At 34.4% G+C, this 15,014-nt stretch overlaps 1 protein-coding gene across 5 annotated transcripts in view; it reads right to left on the bottom strand.

The window, feature by feature from the left end:
- The window catches only part of Ect2 (epithelial cell transforming 2), a 107,201-nt gene that overhangs the window by 5,773 nt on the left and 86,414 nt on the right, over positions 1-15,014 (bottom strand). For all 5 annotated transcript variants that reach the window (XM_033762521.1, XM_033762522.1, XM_010632410.3 and 2 more), the window contains 3 exons: positions 13,437-13,591; positions 3,122-3,229; positions 1,283-1,429 (listed from right to left, as the gene is read on the bottom strand). In XM_033762521.1, coding sequence (XP_033618412.1) covers positions 1,283-1,429; positions 3,122-3,229; positions 13,437-13,591 — 410 coding nt within the window. The remainder of the gene's footprint in view (positions 1-1,282; positions 1,430-3,121; positions 3,230-13,436; positions 13,592-15,014) is intronic.

The raw sequence follows: 15,014 nt of genomic DNA, 5'->3' as shown, positions 1-15,014 counted from the left end.
GGAAGAACAAAAAGGGAAAAGAAAAAAATGTGAGAGAATGAAAAGATGAAAATAAAGTGTTTGTAGATGGGGAGGGGAGGAGGGGGTGAAGGGAGGGCAGAGGTAAGGGGAAAAAAATGAGAATCAAGACTTGCCATGTAAAGGTACATGATCCCAACAATGAATGTAACTGTACTGTATCCCTAAATGTACCAATAAACTCAAAAAAAAAAAAAAAAATTTGTAACATACAGTTCAGTATCATGCCTGTCACTTTTACATTTTACAAATTACCATAACAATAAATTAAAAGACATCTGACAATTTTAAACATTTTAAATGGAAGAAATTTAGAATTACAAGAGAATTGGGATAAAACAATTTTAGCATTCTGAAACAAAAACCAAATGAATACTGTAGTTAACTTGTAGTTAACTAGATATTAACTCAACTGGAATAGAAATTGGCTTAGTGACCTTTCTTCTGTGAGATATTAATGGTTCAATGTTGCAGACTATAAAACAAAAAAATCATAAATGGGTAAATAAATTTTTGAGGTCAAAAGGTAAATAACAATGATGTCTTAAAGGCAAATTAGGAGAGATGAAATCACAATTTCCCAAAATTAAGTCATACACTTCCAGAGTGTTTACATTCAATGTGTAATTCATATGAATATGTGAGCAGGTGTGTTTACATATAAAATTATACATGTAGTATAAATATGTATATGAAATTTACTCCATATGAAAGTTGAGCAAAACAGCAGTGCTTCTGCTTAAAAGTGATTATTAAATTACTAAATTATCTAAACTTACTGTTTTAGAGGTCAAAGTTAAACATCTAAATTCTTAGCTATAACAAAGAAATATGCACAAGAATATAAAACCCAAGAGTGGATATAAATGAAAAAAGACTATAGACTACTCCTTTATTTTAACATATGTGATTCTACTCCTCAAAGAAATAAAACTCAGTCTCTGCTATGTTACTGGACCCCATCTGTATAATCAAAACCACAGTATTTACATTAGTAAACTAATAAGCCAGACTGAAATGTTTCTTATTTATCTTAGAACATATCTCAATCTGAGTCAATTTCCTATCAAATAAAATGTCTCTAGCACATTAATAATAAGGTTTGATTAATTACTTTTGTAAATAAAAGAGGTTAGATGTTTAGAGATACAGCCTTTCCCCCAAAAGATGAGAGATATTAATGTTTATTTATTTTTTTTAAAGTTAAATTCTATAACAACGCCATAAATACAGTCTTTTAGCCCATTAAATGAAAACCACTTACTGCTAATGATGATGTGCTAGAAAGACGACTCACTGCATGCTTATCATTGCTGGGAGGACTTCTTCCCTCCATTGAGTTATGAGACGGCATGAGAGCCAACCGTAGAGCTCGTTTTGGAGTTTTGGAAAAAGAGAAAGCTCTTGTAACCTACAATTAAAAAGGGGTACAATTATTTAAATCTAGACAAATTTAATATGGCTGATAAGAATAAAGAAAGCCACATATACCACTTTCTACAAACAGTATGTGGCAGGATATTCTTTAGTATAAAGCAGTGACAAAATATAATTGTAGATTGCAGATGATTCTATCTTGCATTTAGAAAGCATTGAAGTTCAATGGGAAAAAAGGTGGAATGTTGTAGAATGTTTAATCCAAAACCACTTGAATCTCAATTTCCTTACTGGAAGAGTAAAGAAGTCCCCTTGAATCATCATTTCACATGTTTATCTACTATGTATCATACATGCTACATGATGGAAAATAAAAAAATGGTATAAAGCCTACCTTTCAAAGGGAAAGGAAACAAAACTAAACTTCTAAAACTACGAGGGCCGCAAATTTCCAATGGAACACTAAAATTCTACTTCTACTTTAAAAAGCCTTATACCAACATGTTTATGTAGTACTCAACAACTTCCATAAGTAGGAAAATCATCATTATGTAAAGACTAAAACATTCCCAGAAACAGGAATTGATCCTAGGTCTCTGGACTTAACCATATTTCCCTAAAAATAAGAACTGAAAAGTTAAGTCCTTGTGTGATTTTTTCAGGATGCTACCTGAAAAGTCCTACCCAAAAGCCCCAGTTAATGACTTTCAGCCAGATGGATGCATTTAGTACATCCACTGCAACATATAACATATGTATTGAATAATAAAATAATATTGACATAATAAAATATAAATGCTGATATTAATACTTCATTCAACATGACAATAAAATATAAATATTGATATTAATACTTGATTCAACAAGTCATATTATAATGGATACACTTAATGTATTTGTGTACAATAAATGTTTTCTGAATTTTGGTGTCTGTAATTTTTCATCACCTTGGTGTGGGCCATCATTCTTAATTATCATCATTTTTGTTGCCACTCCTGTCTTACAACTCTTCAATTAACACTTGATTTAATGGAAACTTTGTGAAGCCTTGTTTGCAAGAGGATGGGACTTGGGTAAAGAATTCATGGAATAAAGTCACTGACAGCTGTTTCCAATACACTACAAGCAGGCTACACAGACAAGAAATGCTCAATTAGGAGAGCTCTATTGCTGGACATGAGAGGTGTGGCCAATGGTTTTACAGGAAATGGAGTCACAAGAAATTCAGGCCAGAATTTAGGGTCTGGAGAATTATGACAACATGACTGTATTTGAATAAATGCAGATTTTTGTACATGAATAAATGCAGATTGTTACACATGAAAAAATAAGACATCCCTTGAAAATAAACATTATTGCATTTTTGGCACAAAAATTAATATAAGACAGTCTCATTTTGGGGAAAACATGGTAATCATGTGCCCTTTGATGAGAAATGATGAATGCACACATATCTAGCTCTCAAATACAACAGTACATTTCTAATGCAGCATAGGTCACAGTTTACCACTACAAAAACACTAGGAAAGATAGCGAGTTATAATCATTGTGACAAAGAAGTCACTGGACAAATACTATCTTTGTTGGTCACTTCCTAGAAACAAAGAAGAGCTTTGTTATAAAAGTCTTTTTTTAAAGACTGACTTTATATTGGTATAGCAATATGACAATATAATCTGAAAAAATATACTTTAGAAATATGTCAAATACTTTCACTATAACTCACCTTTTTTGAAGTCTTTTTTATTGCTCTAGATGCTCTACTCAGTGTACTATCCATGTCTTTTGTATTTACTTCAAAGGATTCAGGGTCAGCAGTGTACATGAGATTCTCCTGTTTAAAAATAATTATTTTTAAATTAAAAAAAAAAAACTTTCTAAAATCAAACCTTTAAGCACTTATATACAGAAGTTTATAAAGGAAACTACACAAAATTTGAGATGAACTTAAAATGCTTTCTACTCTAAACTATACTAATTTGAGGATAGTAAGAAATAGTATTCAGTAAGTAATTTTCTACAAGGATCATAGACACCAAGGCCACAGAAAACATCCATCAATATAAAATCTTATTAACAACTCTACAATTAACTTTGAAACTTAACAGTTTTAATGCTAAGTATAGTCTGCTACAAAGCCAACAACAGACTTTCCTTAAGACAATCTCAAATTAAGATTTAAGAGTTCCTTCTTATGTTTTTCTTCCACAGTTTGCATCTGGAAGGATTCTAACTCAGAGGTTCTAAACTTGTGATCAAGAGGCTCCTACAGTGAAAATGAATAAAAATCAGTGCAAAATCTTGTGTAAGTGGAAAGAGCACTTTTTCTGAGGCAAGGATTCACAGATTGTATCATATTCCCAAAGGACTTAGAGAACTCATATAAGCCAAAAGCCACTGATCAAAATTAACCTTAAAATGAGACAATTAATCTGTTTTTTAAAATATTACTTGTTTAAATTATGCCTTGGCTTTTAGAAGCAAGCAAGACAAAAAGTTTTTGCACATTACTATAAACAAGTTTTGCTTTAAATTTATAAATCTAGACTGAATTGGTAAATTACCTCACTACTCTGGCACTATAATAACTATGCATCCAAGACTGTCATTCTGTGGCTAGAAGGAATTTCACACAACTCTGTGAAAAAGCTTTTCTGAAAATTTTCTCATATGTAAAATGTATAAAATATTTGGTATATGTAGTCCATATTACTGCTCACAAGGCTATAGTAGTACTATGCAAAGAAATACTAAACCTCTTTACAAATAGAAGGTGTTAAATATTATACCCTACAATTGCAAATGCCTACTTTGGCTCTGCACCGAGAGCCACACAGACAGCCTTGGCTTTACTAAAGCTTCTCTAATTTTTGCAAGCAGCCTACATGTCCATCAACAGATGAATGGGTAAAAAAAATGTGGTATTACACACAATGAAGACCTACTCTGCCATAAATTTGTGGCAACTGAATCAGATACACAAGCTTAAATATCATATGGTTTCTCTTATATGAGAAATTCAAATTATAACTAAAAAGCAAAACAAAAGATAAACAGAAAGTAGGGAGATAGATCTTCCTCAGATGGGAAGGAGATCAAGAGATGAGAAGAAGGTAAGGAGGAGAAAAGGGGGACGAAAAGGGTTAGGGTATAAATATGCAAAGCACCAACTCCACACAAGGAATGTAAACTGCACACATGCACTAATAAAAAATTTTCTTAATGAATGAAATCCATTCGGATATTGGGAAATGGGAAGAAAGTATTCAAATGGGAAGGGGAACAAGGGAGGAGGGAGGAAGGAAGGAAGGAACAAGGAAAAAAAGTAAGAATAGAAGGAAAAATGGAAGCCTTTTGTACATAGGGAGGGAAAGGGGGTTGGGGGCAAAGGGATAAAATAAAATTTATTAATTAAAAAAAATGAAGCCAGGCATGGTGGCGCACGCCTGTAATCCCAGCACTCGGGAGGCTGAGGCAGGAGGATCGCTGTGAGTTCGAGACCAGCCTGGGCTACATAGTGAGTTGCAGGTCAGTATCAACTACATAGTGAGACCCTGTCTCAAAAAACAAAACAAACAAACAAAAAACAACAACAACAACAAAAATGAAATCCATTCTGCCTACCACAGACCTTCCTTTCCATTTGATCCATTTTACATATGCCTCTTAGCTAATTACAATCAGGAAACAGCACTTGCAATTGTATCTTTTAAAAGGAGTTTGAAGTTAAAAAAATGGAAAGCACAAATTTAAAACAAAACACAAACCACAAATAACCAATTATTATTTATATTTTAGTATGCTTTCTTACATTTTCCTACATACATAAAATGCTTGTTTTCTGCAGGGTGGGGGTGGGGGTAGAACAAGGGCTTGCTATGAAGCCCAGACTGGTCTCGAGCTTGTTTCATAATCCAGATAGCTGGGAACTTGAGATCCTCCTGCCTCAGCCTCCCACAAAGCTGGGATTACGGGTATACATAGCCATATCTAGCTCTAAAATGTTTCTTATAACACAACTGGAGTCATGCTATTCAGTTTTGCATTGCATATTTTAAAAATCAGCAATATTGTTTTTCAAACCATTAGATATCCAAAAGAATGAGTCCCAAAGAACACCTGACAATTCTGACTATGCCATTTTCTAAGCTAGAACATTAACTATAGAAAAGTAGAGCGTGAACATTTTAAAAGCTAGATATATCAAATTTTATTGGAAAAGAAAATTTCATTTTCCATTCTAATTAGTGACTGCCAGCATAATGAAAAATTTCTGACACATACTATCTAAATTTTATTTTGCTACTTTACTAAACTCTTGTTACAAGTTCTAATAATGTTTGTTTTGAGACCGGGTCTTTCTGTATAATTCAGGCTGACCGTGAACTTGCTGCGTAGCTCAGGCTGGCATGGAACTTAGGTATTCCTCCTGTGTCAGCCTCTTGAGTACTGAGACTGCAGGGGTGTGCCACCATGGCTAGCTCAAAATCTAATGGTTTTTAATCAATCATCTTATCATTTTCAAAATAAATGAATAAATGAAGAAAGCAAGCAGCCAGAAACCCGATTCAATCTGATTTTCCTCTGTCCTCATTCACACACACCCACACACACACCCACACCTATAAGATCCACGTTATTAAGACTGTACACATCTCATGGTAGAGGGACCATATTTCCTACTTTATAATATGGTAACGTGAGCTAAGTGGAACTGTACAGTCACATGGCACTTCATGACAGGCATAGAGAACTTCATCAGTGTGCAGTATGTTTAGTTAACCCAGTGAGTGCGAGCTACATCCCCAGCTTTCCACCCCCTTTTGATTTGTTTGCACTGAGTCAAGGTTTTATAAGTTGTCAGGCTGGCCTCAAATTCTCAAGTGATCTCCCTGCCTCAGCCTCCCAAGTAGCTGGGATTACAGGTATAAATCACCATGCCTGGCTTAGGCATTACGGTATATAAATAGCATGACTCCAGTTGTGTTATGTATACCCATAATGGTACAGGACCACAGTCGTATATGGGCAGTCCACGGTTGGCTGAAAAGTCATTATGTAGGACATGACTACATCTTCGATTTTACCAACTTAATTTTATTATCATTACAATTTTTAATTTTACTTCAATTTTATTTCATTTATCAATAAGTTACATATTGAAAATGTATTTGCTAAAATTTTTTGTTTATAATATACAAAGGCAAAACTAGAAAAAAATTTTGACATTCAAATCTATTTTGCCATTATGTTGTGTTATTTTTTATTTTTTGGTATCGGGGATTGAACTTGTCACCTTGCACTTGTGAGGCAGGTGGCAGAACCACTGAGCTGAATCCCTGACCCCATTATGTTTTATTCTTAAAGTATAATTTGTCAATGCTCATTTGAATCAGTCAAGTTACAGCAATGTTTGAAAAGCTGAAAGCTAAAAAAATCCAATAGAATTAACTAGAAAACAATTAGGAACAATAAGAGAATTTGTCTGAAGTGACTTTCAAAAATTAAATATTAAAGATTCATCTATGTATAAGCCAATTTAGAAACAGTTAAAATACCCATTTATGACAGTGTTATAGAGAAAATTGCCCAGGACTAAACCTAATAAATGCATACTTCCAAAAACTTTATACTTACATTTCTAGAAAGCTATATCTAAAAGATGATGTTCCCTGAAAACACTAGTACAGAAGGATAGGAGTATGAGACTTATATTTCACTGCACTATGCCTTTGTTTTTTTTCTATTATGTGCAAATATTATTTTAAAATGTAATAGAGGTTAAATATCAGTATAAACTAAATATGGTAACAAATTTACTCTCTGAATAAAATATTTAGATGCAAAATGTTTTAATGTATAAAATGAAACTAATGTTTGTGCTCAACTTTGGTAAAATGCTCCTTATAATTAAAGCCCCCTAAAAGTTAAAACTAACAGTTGCTATTAAAGTTTGTTAGCAAGTTTATTCTGTTTTTCCCTATTGTTATCATAGCTATTACTATATAATAAAAAGGGAACAAATGACTTCACATTTCCCTCATCGACAAATCACTTCTAATTTAGGAGAACGGCAGACAGATACAAGCACTTCTGTATTCCTAGAAGGCTCCAGGTCTGTAATGGAAAGAATAAACACCTGGCTAGTTCACCAGTGGCTAAAATGACAGTATGTATAGCTTTTGCTAACGTATAAAGATGATACTGCCTTACCTTTCTCTGCACAGAGTAAAGTAAATTAGGTAAGTCATGGGCAAAGGGCGAAGGGGAAAGAATTTATCAGCAGTCTTAGGGTTCTTTTTCTTTCCTTCTTTCTCAATAATTCTCATTTAAAAAAAAAAATTTCTACTTTTAATCCTCTAAATTTATAAAATAAAAATTTATAACACAACCAAGCCATTTTAATAACAATCATATATAATTCTAAAAAGGAATCTGATGTATTCAAAGTTAGTCAAGCATTAAATAAGTTTTAGAAAGGTAAGAGGCTTTCAATCTGCCCCAAAAGTACATGTACCTAAGACTATCACCTCTGAAGACACAAGTGAATCTGAGTTGAAGACCAGGAAGCAGAATTTAATCTATCCTGGGTATAGATCAATTATATATCAGCGGGATAGATTAATTTCTACTTCTAATCGTAACCCCAAGGAACTATGAGTCTCAGCTACAGATTTTATAATTCTATTCCTGGATTTAATTCACAGAAAATTATCCAGTATTTCTAACATATTAAGCTAATGAGTCCATCTATATGAGTTATCAGAATCTTTTTCTCTTCCTTCTTTTCCTAAGCTCAAACTCCCAGATGCTAAAGAAACAATGTCTATTATGTGTCTCCCGCTTACTTCATCTGTCTCAGTGACTTCTTCAAACTCTGTAATCATGTATAACTTAGAGCTTCTAATTTGGCCAAATTAAGTAGTAGTATGAATAACAGTCATATATTAACAATTTACTACAGATTGAGCATCCCTAAAACAAAATGAAAGCTTTCTGAATACTCATGACACAATAATTAGAAATTTCCACATCTGACTTTGTGTAACAAGTCAGAGTCAAAACATAGGAACACTAAAAATATTGTATAAAATTACTTTCAGGATGTGAGAACAATATGAATTTTGTGCTTAAACTGGGTGCCATTCCCAATGTATCTCATTATGTATATGTAAATATCCCAAATCCAAAAAAACCTGAAATCTAAAACATCTGTGCTCTAACAAACCCAAGCATTCTGAAACCACCTTTAAACTAACTAAATCGAAGTGAGAGTGGCACTGCTTAAATTCATTTATTAATAAAGTTATACTTTTAACATTAGAGGTTAGAAATCTGCAATGGCCTCAACAAGCCACCACCTGCCTTCAGGAAACATATAAATCTCAGAATATGGACCACATAATTGAAGTTAGCATACTGAAAAGAGACTGAAATATATACTCCAAAGTATTCTTAGAGACAGGATTTTCAAAAAATTAAACTTTAATCTTTACATTAGGAAATAAAAGAATATGAGACATATCTATGAGATTATCAAGAGGGTCTAACCAGGAATGAGAACGCCAGGATTCTAGTTCTAGGTTTATATTAATCAGCCATTGCTTTTGCCTCTAGTTTCATGTGCTAAAAAATAATAATAATGATGATAAAAATAACAATTATAAAAGATCTAATTTCCTTTCAGCCTGAAAATTCTACTTCTCAAGTCACTTAGAAATGGGCATGGAAAAAAAAAAAAAAAAAGAAAAGAAAGAAAGAAATGGGGATGGCAAATGAGATAGTATAAAGTAAGATAGCTCTATTTACTTTACTTTAAATTAAGCAAGCTTTATTGAGGGCATCAAGAAATATATAATGAATAGGAAGACAAAAACTGATTCAAAGAATTGAATATTTTTTATCTTTTATACATATGTCTTTCATACACATATATTTCAGAAACACCTCTTTAACATGGCAAAACAATCTCAAATAAGATACTGAGTCAAGGCTTCTTAAAAATTTACTGTGTAAAATTTTAAATGCAGGAAAGGGCTCAACAGAAGTCACTGAATATCTGGATTTATAAACAATTCTAAGAGCAAAACTGCAACAGACAAATAATTTTGTGACCTAAGAGTATAAATCAGAACATAGTTAAATGTTTGCTGCCATCTTGTGGATAATTATATTCTATATGAAATTTTTGCATTTGTTGCTTCTATTTAAGTTCTAGAATTATTAGCCATTTTATGGCTACTAATTCAATAGATTACATGTTAAGAAAATTTTTCCACTAATACACTTTAGTACAGTATTAGGGTTATAAATTTGGAAAGGACTATGTAAGCCACATCTATAGTAAGTAATCATTATACTGTAAGGAAATGCATTTTACATATAGATACCTATAACCATAAAAAATCTTTCTTATAATAAGCATTTTTGTAAGTTAACAAAAACTGTCTTCATCATTTTTCTTTCCAGCATTCCGTTATATGCAATAGGGCCAGGGATTTTAGCTCAGTGGTTCCGCCACCTGCCTTGCAAGTGCAAGGACCTGAGTTCGATCCCCCATACCTCCCTCCGAGAAAAAATGCTTTCATTCCGTTATATGAAATAATGTCGTTGCTCTCGATGAACTTTTTTCTAGAACAAATAATCTTTTATATATGACCACATACTCTCGGCCCATAGAAACTTAAAAAAACAAATTAATCAAAATTTCCAATACTAGATGGGAGGGGACTTAAACTAAGGGTTGTGTACTTTATAAACCACATTATCTTTAACTCCCAAGGTCAGATTTAAATTTGACAAAATGTTTTATTCCCAGAGGAATGTCTAAGGCAAATATGTTACAGTACTACTGTATTGAAAAGAATTATCTATCAATGCATTCTATTAAATCTACATAATTTATGCAGAGTAGGGGCTCTATATTTCTGTATCACTTGTCTATCCCTTGTATGAAAAGGAAGAAATCAAGCTATCTTTTAGCAAACCTAGAGATCACAGATGGAGCCTCTAGACCTGCCAAGTAAAAACCTGAGGGACACTCAAGGTTTGGCCCACATCAGCGCCAATCTTGGAGTAGACTTGGGGCATCACTACCAAACTGCACAGGTTTCTGTGACTGAGACTGGAGTATGACCCAGCTTAGTGTCCTACTTGGCAGCCAAGGGACTGCTTCTACCACCCATCCTGAAACCCCAGGCAGCACAGCTATTCTCAGGCCATATGGCCATAGATAGTCCCTCTGGACCCATCCTGGGTACAATCTCCAAACAGTGCAGCTTAGTTATCAATTCTGCTGGCCAAGGTACTGCCTTTACCAACACTACGATAACTTTGGGCTAGTAGTGTACAGCGTGATCCCATTCACTCAGAGGATGACAGGGTTAGCACAGGACTGTTTTAGAACTCAGTGTCAGCCTGATGAAACCTAACTCTGGGCAGAGCCTAACAGCACTTGTCCCCATTAATCATAAATTTGTCTGGATTAAGAGACTCCTGGAAAGGTGGATGGATCAGGGGTGATACATTCACTCCTAAGTGAATACTTCCACTGATGTTCAATGTGGAATGTGCTGTTACAAGGAAAGTCACTGGGGGAGTGCCTTTGGAGGGTAAATCTCTGGCTAGCACTTTCCCGTGCTCTGTTTCCCAGGCATTGTGAAGTGAGTAGTTTTATTCCATCACGCCTTTGTACCATGATGCTCCCGTGCTGGAGCTAGCTGATCGTAGAATGAAACTGTGAGCCAAATAACACTTCTCTCCTTTGTGTGTGGCCAATACTTCAACCCAGCAACGAGAAAGCTAGCTAATACAGCACCCACTCCCAGGCCCATGGCCATAGACAGTCACTAGAACAGTCCCAGTGCCAGGCAGAGAGACATACAGTCCCAGTCTACTGGACTTCTTTCCAATCAGCATCACCTGAGCCTGCCTCCTACATGTCTACCTAAAAAAAGGCAACCCATAGAAGTGTGGGCCTTGCTCCTAACGCCAGTGCTGTGCTGGCTGTGGCCAGTTATGACTTCAGGATGTGACATGCCTCAGGATTCTGCCAGAGCAAGGAAGAGTGTGACTGTGGACTGGTTTCTGGGCCTGCCACAGCCCCACAGAGCGGCTTCAAAGATGAACTACCCTTTTCAGGTACTCCTATTTCACAACAAATAACAAACTATAGATTGGAGACAAACTTGGATCTGGGTCAGTCGTTACTACTGAAACAGGGACAACACACCAACAGCACATTCACAGTAAACTGAACATAAGGTATCACCTAGTCCTGAAATAACATAAATGACTACAGGATCAGAGAACATAGTATACTGCCTAAATTCTAGGAAAACAGGCACAAAGCCAGATTACAAAGACTAGAATAATATCTAAGCCTTCAATGTTCAAGTGATGTCATATACAAAGGATAATCAAGAGACTTCATCTAACAATGAAAATTAGATTCCAAAAACTGAGCAGATAGGAACTCCTATGATGGAAAATTCAAGATAGCTTAAAAATTTACAAAATTCAATTAAGCTTTAAGAACACATAGAAAAAGATAAAATATTCTAACAGAGAAACCTAATGGAGAGATGGAAGCTACTAACAAAAAACTCAAAAAGAAATCCTTTAGCTGAAAAATACATTAAGCAAAACTGAAAATATGAAGGTAGGCATCAATTAAGTTAGATAAAAAAGAAAACAACAGTAAGCTCAAACACAGACTATTTGAAAATACACAGTCAGAGGAAAACAAAAATAAAGAATGCCTGCAAGAATGATGGAGTTTTGAAAAAGTGGAATATTTAAGTTACACTGGGATTAAGAACTTCAGATGCCAAAGGTGTAGAAAGACTATTCAAAGAAATAATAATAATAGAAAATGTCCCAAACCTTGAGGACACAAATATTCAGATGTAAAGAGGTCAAAAGTCAGATTTAACTCAACTAAGTCTAAACCAAGATAATCAAATTCTCAAAGGTGAAAACAAAAATTCTAAAGGTTGAAAAAAGAGAGAGAGAGAGAAAGCAAGAAAAAAAAAGTGCGGGGAGAGAAAGAGAAAGAAACAACAAATAAGGATGTTCCAGTCAGCAGAATTCTCAGAATAGTGTTTAATAGGCCAGAATAGTGGTAATAGTACTGAGAGAAAAAACTGCATCCAAAATTGAATCTAGCAAAATTATCCTTTAGAAATGGAGACAAAACCATTTTCTGACAACCAAAAACTGAGAAAACATATCTTCACCAAAACTGTCCTGGAAGTAATACCAAAAGGAGTCCTTCAAGCAGAAAAGAAAATAACATGAATGAATAAGAAGAAAACATGGGAAAAACTCACTGAATATGAATACAAATTCAGAAGTTCTAATACTCTATTGTAAATATAATACATAAACCATTTGTATCTTTTTTTATTAGTACTGCATATTTCCTGTTTGTTTGTTTTCTTATCATTATGATCATGTCAAACTGCTGTCTTTACAAACAACTCATTATAATCAAAAGATGTTTTTTGTTAAGTCTCATGGTAACCACAAAGGAAAAACTTGTGATCTACAAACCCAAAATAATAAGCACACTAGCAGAACAAATCAACCACAGAAGACTATAAGAGAGTGAAAGGAAAGAACTACAATAAAATTTGAAAAAGTTATAAAAAAATGGCTGTCGTAAATAAAACTTACCTTTCCATATTTACTTTAAATGTAAATAGGTTAAATTCTTGAATAAAACAACACAGTGATATCAAATAAATAAATATATAATGGACACAGTAACTTAGAAGTCCCAAACCACACTAAATCAGAACCACAGGAGCTAGAATATTGGGCTTGTTGTAAGCAAGAACTCAATCTTTCATGTACCTAAACTTTTAAAAATATCTTCCCAAACAATTTAAACTAGTGCATATACACGCAACTAATTTTTCTGCATATACATCAAACTAAAATTCTCCTAATTCATAATTAACAAGTCACAGAAATGTACAGGTCTGAAGGCCCTGCCATGGAATTTAAATTTTCATTACAGCACAGATTTAAGAACTTACAGCATCTGCTTTACAAATGGTGTTGGCTACATGTCGACACAGCATCTTTAGCCAGTTGTCTTTTGGAAGCTCATCTGACGTCATCTGGAAACTGAGCAGCACATTTGCCTGCTCCGTTGGTGGCCTCACAAGCAAGGCAAAAGCATTATGGCAATCTAGAGTTACAACCACAAACATTAAGTGTTACTCCTTGGAGATATCTAAGTTGTTTCCTCAGAAAACCAAAATTCCCATGAAATTTTCTCTTCGCTACCCTATCTGTTCCCTTTTTTTTTTCAACTGAAGGAAGAACATCACCATATTAAGTTGAAGCACTGAAAAGAATTACAATAATAACGTAACATATAAGAAATCAACAACTTTGCAATATTAAGAAAGCAATTATTTTCTGTGCCATTTAATATTTTCTATGAAGTTTATGAAAAAAAGATATCATTTCTTAAAATTCTAGAATTTGTTTCTAATTAAAATATCATTATAAGAATAATTCAATAAACTACCAACATCACAAATAAATGCCCAAATAGTAAAACTGTTATGAAATGTTTTGTGACCAAGATGCTAAAACAAACTTTCATAATTAAAATCTTCCAAAATGGAGATTAAATAAGTACCCCATGTCTTGATAACAAGTAAAATCAGCAGTTTAAGCTGTTGTTCAAGCTTTAAGAATAATTTCTCATGACCTCACACCTTCTATCATTAGAGGAACCAGTAATGAAAAAAGCTTACATTATAAGACATATATGCCTAAAATCCAAAATATGGCCCAGAACACACATTAACAGATGCCAATTAAACAGATAACCCTGTTTAGCATATGGAGGTGGGAATTTCAAGCAATTTCAAACCCTTAAAGAACCCTCCCAAATGCTACCAAACTTCAGAGAACCAGCTTTCCTTAGGACACAACAAAAGTTTGGATCTGGGCTGTACCCCAAAGGCTATTCACTAAAGGACTGGTCCCCAGCTTGACATCATTCAGAGATAGTAGGAAGTGTAAGAGGTGGGCTTGGAGAGTTTTGTTGTTCGTTTGTTTTTTAGACAGAAACTTGCTTTGAACTCAGGTTAGCTTTGATCTCATTTGGTAGCCCAAGCTGGCCTTAATCACTTGTGGTGCTCCTCCTGCCTGAGCCTCCAAGAGTTGGGATTGCAGACATGTGTTACTACACCCAGGTAGCTTATGGAGGTTTTAAATCAATGCAGGCATGCTCTTGACGGGGACTGTGGGACCCTGGGCTTCCTTTCTCCTATTATGTCCCAGCCTTAAATGAACAGTCCAATCCACCATATGCTCTCCATCATGACGTGCTGCCTCACAGCCCAAAGCCCCTGGGGACAAAAGGTCATCTACTGGAAGAAACCTCCAGAACTATAAACCAAAATAAAACCCTTCCTCTTTATAGGAAAAAAACTTTCCACTTTTTAGGTTATCTCAGGTATTTTTGTCACAGTAATAGAAAGCTGCTGCTTAAATATATGTGACTTGGGCGAGGGATTTAGCTCAGTGGTTCTGCCACCTGCCTTGCAAGAACAAAGACCCAAGTTCGATTCCTGGTACAAAAAAAAAAAAAAAAA

The sequence above is a fragment of the Fukomys damarensis genome, unplaced genomic scaffold, assembly GCF_012274545.1.
Source record: "Fukomys damarensis isolate Sample0158 unplaced genomic scaffold, DMR_v1.0_HiC HiC_scaffold_12, whole genome shotgun sequence".
Taxonomy (NCBI): domain Eukaryota; kingdom Metazoa; phylum Chordata; class Mammalia; order Rodentia; family Bathyergidae; genus Fukomys; species Fukomys damarensis.
The sequence above is the reverse complement of the archived record's forward strand: the minus strand, read 5'-3'. Positions and strand labels throughout refer to the sequence as shown.